Source organism: Ornithorhynchus anatinus, chromosome 1 (genome assembly GCF_004115215.2).
Source record: "Ornithorhynchus anatinus isolate Pmale09 chromosome 1, mOrnAna1.pri.v4, whole genome shotgun sequence".
Classification (NCBI taxonomy): domain Eukaryota; kingdom Metazoa; phylum Chordata; class Mammalia; order Monotremata; family Ornithorhynchidae; genus Ornithorhynchus; species Ornithorhynchus anatinus.
In genome coordinates this window covers 132,290,108-132,301,109 of record NC_041728.1, presented here as the reverse complement: position 1 = coordinate 132,301,109, position 11,002 = coordinate 132,290,108, and the positions used below count along the sequence as shown (strand labels likewise).

The 11,002-nt window shown below is 56.0% G+C and overlaps 1 protein-coding gene across 2 annotated transcripts in view; it reads right to left on the bottom strand.

The window, feature by feature from the left end:
• Nucleotides 1-1,889: 1,889 nt before the first annotated feature.
• Nucleotides 1,890-11,002, bottom strand: part of DVL3 (dishevelled segment polarity protein 3) — a 31,770-nt gene continuing 22,657 nt past the window's right edge. For both annotated transcript variants that reach the window (XM_029061871.2, XM_029061872.2), the window contains exons 14-16: nt 3,900-4,115; nt 3,387-3,803; nt 1,890-2,186 (exon numbers count right to left, since the gene is read on the bottom strand). In XM_029061871.2, coding sequence (XP_028917704.1) covers nt 2,155-2,186; nt 3,387-3,803; nt 3,900-4,115 — 665 coding nt within the window. In that variant the 3' untranslated portion in view covers nt 1,890-2,154. The remainder of the gene's footprint in view (nt 2,187-3,386; nt 3,804-3,899; nt 4,116-11,002) is intronic.

Here is an 11,002-nt window from a genome sequence, read left to right as displayed (position 1 = left end):
TTCCCAGACTAAGCCCCGCTTTTCCTCAGCTCCCTCTCCCTTCCACGTCACCATGACTCGCTCCCCTTGCTCTTCCGCCCTTCTCCCTGCCCCTCTTAAGTATATATGTACATAGCTATAATTCTATTTATATTAATGCCTGTTTACTTTTTTTGATAGGTATATATCTATAATTTTATTTATTTATATTGATGTTATTGATGCCTGTTTACTTGTTTTGATGTGTCTCCCCCGTTCTAGACTGTAAGGCTGTGGTGGACAGGGATTGACTCTCTTTATTGCTGAATCGTACCTTCCAAGTGCTTAAGTACAGTGCTGCGCACACAGTAAGCGCTCAATAAATACGATTGAATGAATGAGTATATAATATGATTGATCGATGTGCATAAATATCTGAGGAGGGCAGGTGGGGTAGGGGGAGTTGAGCATTCAAGAGCTTAGGTGATGCCAAAGTGCCGAAGCGGCAGTAACGGTGTGGCGGAGGATAGGGTGCAGAAATGAAAAGATGGAAAGCCGGGAACACTTCCTGGAGGAGACACGATCACAGAAGGGCTTTGAAGGGGAGACCAGCAGCCGGGGGGATGTGAAATAACCAGCCCCCACTGCATCCTATTCGGCTCCTCCCTAGGCCTGGAGCTCTTAAATCTCTTCAATCTAGATTTCTGCCCATTTCTGAGGCTCTACGCTCCAGCACTGTGAAGCGGCGCCGACCGAGCCTCTTCCAGATGCCTCGGTAAACCTGTTTGGCCCATCAGCCCTGGGAAATCAGGAAAGGAGAGCTGATGGCACGCACCCCACGCACCACACACCCCAAAACCAGCAGAATGAGACTCCTCGCCAGACCAGTTGGTCCCAAAGAGCCCCCCACTGAATTTTCTGGACACGGCCGTCCCTCAGCCAGCACGCTGGGCTCCTCCGTGGGATCGGGCAGCCACTTCCCCATTACCGGACCTGCCCGTCTCTCCTTTCCGACGCTTCCTTCGCTCTGGCCGCTCCCCGGGTGACGTCCGGCTTCTCGACGACCTCCTCCCTCCCGACCTTTGCCCGAGGAAATCCCCCTCCCCGCAAACAACGCCTAGGAAGAGGAGTCCCCAACTGCGTTCCCATTCCCCTCGCCTTTCCGTGTGGTTCCCGGGTGTTTATTGTAGAGAAAATAGTTGTAGTTTGCATACATTGGGGGATTAAAGTTGGGTACGAACCAAAGCAGAGAGTCCAAGGAGTGGGAGAGAGACAGGAACCCCAAGCGGCTCCTTTTGCCCCACCTGCCAGTACCAGTAAGGGGGATCCTGTCTCGTGTCTCCAGCGTTCCTCTCATTAAAGCTCAGTGCGCCCAAGGGTCCTGAGCAGGAGGGCTGGGGCTCGGTACCCTTCCCCCCAGGAGGCCGGGGCTCCTCCCTCTCAGCTGGGTTGGAGTACCAGGGGCAAGCCCAGGCTGGCCGGGCTTCCTGAGAGCAGAGCCCAGCTTGGAGGCCGGAGAAGGCCAGAGCCTTTAGGTTGGGGCGGACAAGCTTCAGGGCAACGGTGGGGAAGAGGAGGGTGCCTTTCCAGAGGATGCGGGGACTTGGCATCCTCTCCTTCCCTGGATGGGGAGGGGCAGGGCCAAGGACTGCAGAGAAACAGCAGAGTTAGGGCAGGGGAAGAATGTAGAAAGTGTAAAAGGGACCGGCCCCTTAGGCTGAGGACAGGGAGAGGAGGCTCAGGAGAGAGGGGCCCAGCCCCACAAGTGGCCATCAGGAGCGAAAGACCAGCCTTGCCCCTGACATGAGTCTGCCTAGGAGAGGTCTGGGAGAGAGAGAGAGGGAGGGACGGATGGAGGATGGAGGAGGGAAAGAGAGAGAGAGACGGAGAGAGGGCGGGGGGGAGAGGGGAAGGCAGAGACAGAGAGAGAGGGGAAAAAAAGAGAAAGACAGGGAAGAAGGAGAGATTCGGCTCAGAACAACGAAGGGAACTGAGGAAAAAGTGGAAAGATGAGAGGTGTCAGAAGGGTGGATTCTCTCCAAGGCGGATGGGTGGGTGGGAGTTGGAGGTCCCCCCCCGGGGACTCTGCCGAAAGCCACCGAGGGCATCTTCGGGGAGCACGGAGGGGGCCCCAGTGTGGTGGCTGCGGCGGGGGCTCCTGGTCTCCTCTGGGGCCACGCTCCCCACGCCGGGGGCTCACAGAAAGTCAAAGAGCCCAAAATTCTTGGCTGCTCCAGGCCCAGGGGAGGTTGGGGAGGAAAAGAGAAAGAAAAGAGACATTTAGGCCACGGGGAGAGAGAGAGGAGGCTCACCGGTTAGTGAGGTTAGGGGGATGGCGAGACAACCGGCACACGGGACCGAGCAATAGGGAGGCGGGGCGGTGGGGATGGGGGAAGAGGAGGAGGGGCGGCCAGTAGAACAGGCTCATTACTCAGCAGGCAGGTGGGCGGGCGGGCCCCGGGCACCTCCGCCCGGCGGCTCTCCGGGGCCAGGCTCCGGCAGGAGGCCCCGAGGGGTTGGCGGGGACCACTCCGACTCCGGGAGGCGCGACGGGCCGGGGCGACAGGCGGCCTGACGCTTCCCGGGGGCTCTCACCGCTCTGAAGAGGCCAGAGGGGCGCAGAGAGATCCCGGAGCTGAGGCTGCCGGGCGGAGGGGTGGGAGGGCGGGGAGGGCCGCGGTCTGCCGGGCCCAGAAAGCCGGGGCGAGGGGGTGGCGGCTGCTGCTGCGGCTACCCTGGGAGGAGTCGGGCCGAGGAGGCCAGAGAGGGTGTCCGGAGGGGCCGGCCAGAAGGGTTCGGTCGGAGGGAGGGGAAAGGGCAGGACCACCGGGGAGGCGGGCGAAGCGGGCAGGGACGGGGCCGCGGCTTGGCCTCAGGTCGCTCGGGGGAGAGGAGGCCGCCTCCACGGGTGTAGGCTGCGGGCCGGGGAGAAGGAGGGGATCCCGGCTGTCCCGGGGAGCCGGGGGGGGGACCCCGGCGAGGACGAGTCAGGGGGCGAGGGACCTCTAGTCCAGAGTGAGGATGCCGGGGAGGCCGGGACGGCCCCGGGGTCGCGGCCGGGAGTCGGGACGGAAGGGAAGGAAGGAACGTCGGGTCGCGAGAGGCGGGTTAGGGGGCGGGGGCGGCAGCTCCGCGGAAGCACCCTCCCGGGGCCCCCTCCCTCCTCACGAGCGGTTAGCCTTTGTGTTTAGTTCAGTTTATTTTCCCTCGGTTTAGTCGTCAGACAGAGTAAAAAGAGACACGGAGGGCGGCGCGGGTCGCGGGCCGACCCGGGGGCCGGAGCCGGGGGGCGGTGGGGAGGCGGGACGGGCGAGGAGGAGGAGGACGACGGACAGGAGGAGGAGGAGGAGGAGGACGGAGGGGGGACGAGGAGGCGGAGGAGGAGGAGGGAGGAGAGCCTGCTCACATCACATCCACAAAGAACTCACTGGGGTTTCCCATGGCCATGCGGAAGGACTGTCTGCTGGCGGTCAGTTCCGGGGGCACCGAGGCCAGGTCGCGGCCCGGGGGCGCCCCGGGGGGGCCCATGGAGGCCGGCGGCGGGGGCGGCATCACGAGCACGGGCGGGCCGTAGAGCGGGGGCAGCCCCGGGGGCCCGTAGGACTGGTGCGTGTGGTGGCTGCGGAGGCTGTGGGCCAGCGAGTGGTGGCTGCGGTGGCTGTGGTGGCTGTGCTCGCTGGGGGGGGCCGAGCGCTCGCTGGGGGCGGCCCGCTCCCGCCTCAGCCCGCCGCGGGTCGTGTGGTCCGACTCGCTGCCGCTGCCGCCCGACTTGGAGTCCCCGGCCTTCGGGTCCTTCTCCTTCCGCCGGTCGCTGCCGCTGCGGTTCGACCCGCTGCTCCGACTGCCTGCGGGGAGGGCACCGGGCCCGGCTCAGCCCCCCGGCCCGGACCCGACGGGCCCGGCGCCTCCCCCGTCCCCACCGGCCGGGGCCCGTTACTCACCCTCGCTGTGCTGGCTGCCCGCGCTGCCCCCGCCGTAGCTGTAGCCCGGCTCGGGGAAGCCCGGGTGCGGGTTGTAGGGGTGCGGGGGCGGCGGATACTGGTACGGGAAGGCCACGGGCCACGGGGCGGCCCCCGGGTGAGGGAGGGGGGCCAGCGTGTCCTGGTCCGAGGCGCCGCTGGATCCGTCGTGGTCGTGCAGGGAGAGGTTGGCCATGTCTGTGGGGGCGGGGCAAAACGCCACGGTTATCATCATCATCATCATCATCGATAAGACTAATGTTGGTATTTGTTAAGCGCTTACTAGGTGCCAAGCACTGTTCTGAGCGCTGGGGGGATACCAGGTGATCAGGTTGTCCCACGTGGGGCTCACAGTCTTCATCCCCATTTTCCAGACGAGGTCGCTGAGGCCCAGAGAAGTGAGGCGACTCGCCCCAAGTCACACGGCTGACAAGCGGCGGAGCCGGGATTAGAACCCATGACCTCTGACTCCCAAGCCCGGGCTCTTTCCACTGAGCCACGCTGCTTTATTAGATCGGGTCCAAGCCAGAAGCCGCACGGCCCCACCCAACTCGGGGAACCCTCTTCCCGTGACCCTGGGCAAGTCACTTCACATCTCCGGGCCTCAGTTACCTCATCCGGAAAATGGGGATTAAGACCGTGGGCCCCACGTGGGACAGTGACCGCGTTCGACCCAGTTTACTCGTGCCACCCCAGCGCTTGACACGGTGCCCGACACGTAGCCGGCGCTTCGCGAATATCACAGTTATTATCCTCGTTACTATTATCCTGACTCTCGCTCCCAAAAGCCTCCTTTCCCGAAGGCTCGGAGGGGGCCGGGGGGCCCGCTGTGAATCCTGGGCATCAAGGAGAGGGACCAGAGGGTGAAGTGGGGGGAAAAAAATGAGAGCTGGAGCTGGAGGAAAGGGAGGTGCTTCTTCAGCCACAGTATTTCCAAAACCCACCCCTTCCTTTCCTTCCAATCACCCCCCTAGTTCGGGCGACTGCCTTATCTCAGCCTCTTCACCCATCACCCTGCCGCTGGTCTCCCCGCCTCCTCCAGTCCACGCTTAAAACTAAACGCTGAGGTAGATACAGAATAATCACGTTGGACGCAGTCCCCGTCCTGCCCGAGGACTCGCAGTCTATAAGGGAGGGAGAACAGGTACTGAGTCTCCATTTTATGGTTGAGGAAACTGAGGCACAGGGACATTCAGTGACTTGCTCGAGGTCACACAGCAGGCAAGAGGCGGAGCTGGAATTAGGTCCCAGGTCCTCCGGCTCCCAGGCCCGGGGTCTTTCCACTAGGCCGTGCTGCTTCTCAAGTAATCTAGGCCTTCCCCAAGTAATCTCTCATCTCCCCTTCCTAATACTCCTTTTATATCCCCTAACTGCCACTTCAGACCTTCAAGAAACATAAGCACTTAAGTTTCCCCAATCCTTGCAGTCCTTAGAAATGTATCTTTCAGTCTCTATTACAGGGACTCTATCTTCAGACTCTGTAAAATACCGTACCATAATCATTATTAGTATTATTATTATCCTGACTCTTGCTCCCAGAAGCCTCCTTTCCCTGCCCCTCAACGGATAATAATCACGGCATTTGTTAATCGTTTATTATGACACACGTCTCCGTTCTAAGAGCCGGAATAGATACAAGCCCGGAATAGATACAAGTTAATCAGGTTGGACACAGTCCAAGTCCCACATGGAGAATTTAATGCCCATTTTACAGATGAGGTAACTGAGGCACAGAGAAGTCAAGGGACTTGCCTTAGTTCACACAGAAGGCAAAGCGACAGAGCCAGGATTGGAGCCCTATCTTTACCGTCTGTCTCTCCAGCGGACAACGAGCTCCTTGCGAGCACGGATCGCACCACCTCACGTTTCTGTACCCTCCCCAAGTGCTAAGTCGAGTGCTTTGCACAGAGTAGGTGCTGAACAAAGGCTCCTGATTGACTGATTGGAAAACTGCGATTCCCCAGGGCCCAGACGCCAAACGGAGGGAGTGCCTGGCACCCAGCAAGGCCCCGAACTCCGGTTTCCCATCCCTCCTTCGCTTTTGGACAGGCCAACTGGAGAGGCAGCATGGCCTAGCGGACACAGTACCTGTCTGGGAGTCAGAAGGTCATGAGTTCTAATCCCCGCCCCATCGTTTGTCTGCTGTGGGACCTTGGCAAGTCCCTTCACTTCTCTATGCCTCAGTTCCTTCTATAAACTGGGTATTGAGACTGTGAGCCCCACACGGGACCGGGACCGTGTCCGACTCGATTTGCCTCTAGTCGCCCAAGAGCTTAGTACAGTGCCCGGCACATAGTGAGCGCTTAACAAACGCCACCATTACATTTCCTGGGGCCAGAGAAGTCTCCGGCCCATCCCGGAGTCTGGCGGAGGCAAGAGGAAACCCTTTTGGGTTCGAGGTAGCCACACAATTTGCCAACAGAGGAACCCAAACAGGGCCACCCTCTCGTCTCTATTACTAGCCCCATCTGGCTCCAAAAGGTGGGGCAGGCTAGCCGCTGGGGCCTTGAACATGGCGGAGATCCCTCTCCCTCCCTTTAGAAACTCCCGTTGACCGTGGCTCTGCCGGCCTACTGGTCTCCTGGTTCTCGTCCTGCTCCCTCTCAGCCCTCTCGCTTTCACGACGTGCCGGGCGGTGGTCGGTCTCCCAGTTCTGTTCCGGGTTCTCTGCGCTCCTTGCTCTCCGCCCACTCTCTGGGGAAGATCCCTGCCCAGGGACCGAGAGCTCGCTGTGGGCGCGGAACGTGTCTACCGACTCTGGGAGTCAGAAGGAGCTGGGTTCTAATCCGGGCTCAGCTGCTTGTCTCTGTTTTACTTCCCACACTGCCGGTCCTCCCTCGACAATATTTCATGGATCCTCCTGCTTCTCTCCGCCCTACGGCCACCACCCTGGTCCAAGCCGTCACCGCCTTCTGGCTGGCTGGCTTTTTTTCTTTTCCGATGGTATTTGGTAAGTGCTTACTATAATAATAATAATGATGGTATTTGTTAAGCGCTTACTATGGGCCAAGCACTGGGAAAGACACGAGATAATCAGGTTGGGCACAGTCCCTGTCCCACAAGGGGCTCACAGTTTCAACCCCCATTCTTCAGATGAGGTAACTGAGGCGCAGAGAAGTTAGGGTACATGCCCAAGGTCACACAATTGGGTGAGCCACGATTAGAACCCAGATCCTCTGACTCTCAGGCCTGGTCTCTTTTCCATTAGGCCACACTGCTTCTCGATGCCTCTGTTTTTTTACTGGTCTCTACTTGTCAGCTGTGTGACTGTGGGCAAGTCACTTAACTTCTCTGGGCCTCAGTTACCTCATCTGTAAAATGGGGATTAAGATTGTGAGCCCCATGTGGGACAACCTGATTCCCCCGTGTCTCCCCCAGCGCTTAGAACAGTGCTCTGCACATAGTAAGCGCTTAACAAATACCAACATTATTATTATTATTATTATTATAAGTTGTTTCCTCCTACGGTCTCGTCTACAAACCTGATGTCTCTCAGGAAGCATCAACCCCTCCCATCAATCATCTGTATTTACTGAGCGCTTACTGCACACAGACCACGGAATTAGGCGCTCGGGAGAGTACAGAGCCAGCAGACGTGTTCCCTGCCCACAACAAGCTTTCGAGTCACCCGTTTCCCTCCGCGTTAAACCAAAACTCCTAACCGTTTGGATTTCATTCGTTCATTCGATCGTATTTATTGAGCGCTTTCTGGGGATTTAGGGCTCTCCGCCTGCTGTTCCCTTCCTGCTTTTCTGCTGTCATTATTTTATTCACATTTGCTATGTGCTTACTCTGTGCCGATCACGAGACTAAGCTACAAAGACGTCGATTCGGACTCACCCTTGACCTACGGGGCTCATGTCCACAAGTGGGGAAAGGAGGCAGGTGAACTGGTGATATTTAGCCAAAAAATAAAATAGGCAAAATAAGAAATGATAACAAGGAGCGGCTGAACATCACTAACTCTTAAAGGGAATCGTCTTTAGGCTCCTCGATCAACGAATCGATCAATGGCATTTATTAAACACTTGCTGTTTGCAGGGCACTGTACTAAGCGCTCGGGAGAGAAAACGGTAAAGTCACGTTCTCTGCCTGCAAGGTGCTTACAGTCGAAAGATGCTATTTCTAATCCAACAGCCCCAAACTTTCCAATGCCGGTTTCCCCTCGCTCGCCTCTCTTTGCTCCCCAAAACAAATTTTTTTTTGGTTGTGCTTGTTTCGCTTCTCTTTTAAATGATGTTTGTTTAAGCACTTACTACGTGCCATGCACTGGGATAGATACAAAGTAATCAGATCACACAGAGTCCCTGTCCCACATGGGGCTCACCGTCTAAGAGGAAGGGAGGACAGGTACTGAATCCCCATTTTACAGTTGAGGAAACTGAGACCCAGAGAAGTTAAGTGACTTGTCTAAGGGCACACATCAGGGATCAGAAAATCTTCACTACTTTCTCCAAGTTCTAACGGTTTCCCTCTCACAACTCGCCACTGTTTCCTATCAATCAATCAATGGTATTTATTGAGTAATGTGTGCTGAGCACTGTACTAAGCGCTCAGTACCAGCTCTGTCAGCACAAGGAACTCCCTTCTCAAATTTACCAAATCACACTCCCTTAACCCCATCTCCTTCAAATCCCCCCTAAAAAAGCTACTCCTCCAAGAAGCGAGGCCTACGCCTGATGACTTCACCCCTCCCTTTTCGTGTCATCCCGGTCCCGACGGCCACCCTCCGCGCTCGGGGGGCTAACCAGTAGGAAGAGAAGTTGTCCTATCTACTGAGCGCCCACCTGGGGGAGGTGCGCTCTACTAACCGCTTGGGAAGTACAAAATTAAGATGTAACCCATTCACTGCCCATGCAAACAGCTTACAACCCTTACTGGGGGAGGTAAAATTATTTAATGAAATAGTCAAAAAAAAAAAAGCTTGGTGTAGTGGATAGAGCCGGGCCTGGGAGTCAGAAGGTCCTGGGTTCTAACCCCACCTCCACCACTTGTCTGCTGCGTGACCTTGGGCAAGTCACTTTACTTCTCTGGGCCTCAGTTCCCTCATCTGTAAAATGGGGATTAAGACTGTGAGCCCCACGTGGGACAATGTTATGACCCTGTATCTATCCCAGCGCTCAGAACAGCGGTGGACACATAGTAAGCGCTTAACAAATACCATCATTATTATTATTATGAGTACAACCCCCCCTCCCATCACATCCACTAGCATATTGAGAATGCGTACAAAATGAGTTCATAAGGGGTAGAGGTGGTTCATCATTTTAGAAAGCATAAGATGCTAGGAAATTAACTGGGGGAAGGCTTGTGGAGGATAAAGGATTTTAGGAGGGCTTTGGATGCGGGAGAGCTTTTGTTTTTCTTGTTTTTATCATCACTATTAATGCTTACTCTTTCACCTGTTGTGCCTACTTGTCTCCTCCATTAGACAGGAAGTTCCCTGAGGGCAAGAACTGTGTCTTTTACTCTTTTAAAAATGTTATTAAGCGCTCACAATAAATAAATGTTCTTCATTAAGCATCGTGCCAGGTCCTGTATTAAGCGCTGGGGTAGATATAAGCTACTTGGGATGGGCCCAGTCAATGTCCCAGATGGGGCTCATGGTCTTAATCCCCATTATATGGATGAGGTAACTGAGGCACAGAGACTAATAATGATGGTATTTGTCAAGTGCTTACTATGTGCCATGCACTGTTCTAAGCGCTGGAGTAGATACAAGGTCATCAAGTTGTCCCAAGTGGGGCTCACAGTCTTAATCCCTATTTTACAGATGAGAGAACTGAGGCACAGAGAAGTGAAGTGACTTGCCCCAAGTCACACAGCTGACGAGAGGCGGAGCTGGGATTAGAACCCGTGACCTTTGACTCCGAAGTGAAGCGACTTGCCCGAGGCCCCACAGCAGACGCGTGGCGGAGTCGGGATTAGAACCCAGGTCCTCAGCCTCGCAGGCTGTACTCTTTCCACTAGACCATGCTGCTTTTCCCTTTCACTTCTTTTGGATGTTCCTAAGGAGCTGGTTCAGAGCACCGCACCCAATATGAGAAGCAGCACGGCTCAGTGGAAACAGCCCAGGCTTGGGAGTCAGAGGTCATGAGTTCGAACCCCAGCTCTGCCGCTTGTCAGCTGTGTGACTGTGGGCAAGTCACTTCACTTTTCTGTGCCTCAGTTCCCTCATCTGGAAAATGGGGATTAAGACTGTGAGCCTCATGTGGGACAACCTGATGACCCTGTATCTCCCCCAGCGCTTAGAACAGTGCTCTGCACACAGTAAGCGCTTAGCAAATACCAACATTATTATAAGCACTCAGCAAATACTGCTGCCTACGTCCTGCCAAAAAACAGCAGGGCTTAAGCTGTGATCTCTGCTCCCAGAATGGGATAGGGACTGTGTCCAGCCTGATCCACCCCGGCGCTTAGTACACTGCCTGGCATAGAGTAAGCGCTTGACAAATATCCCAATTATTATTATTACGGGGTGACGGTCCTCCTCACTGTCATGGCACCGGAGCCCCTGAACGAGTCAGCCCGCCAAGCTGGGGCCTGATGGTGTGGTGAGTATAAGGACAGCGGATGGACGACCTGGTAGCTTTTTGGTTGGGGGAGAGAGGTATTATAATAATAATAATAATAATAATAATGGTATTTGTTAAGCGCTTACCATGTGCCGAGCACTGTTCTGACAGCTGGGGTAGATACAAGGTAATCAGGTTGTCCCACGTGGGGGCTCACCGTCTTCATCCCTATTTTACAGATGAGGTAACTGAGGCCCAGAGAAGTGACTTGCCCAAAGTCACACAGCTGACAGGTGGCGGAGCCCGGATTAGAACCCACGACCGCTGACTCCCAAGCCTCTGCTCTTTCCACTGAGTCACGTCGCTTCTCTGGGAAGCTGTGGGATCTAGTGGAAAGAGCATAGCCGTGGGAGTCAGAACACCGGGGTCTAATCCCGGCTCCGCCCCCTGCCTGCCGTGTGACCTCGGGCAAGTCGCTTCACATCTCTGTGCTTCAGTTTCCTCATCTGCTAAATGGGGATTAAATACCTCTTCGTTTTTCTGGCATTTGTTAAGCGCTTCCTATGTGCC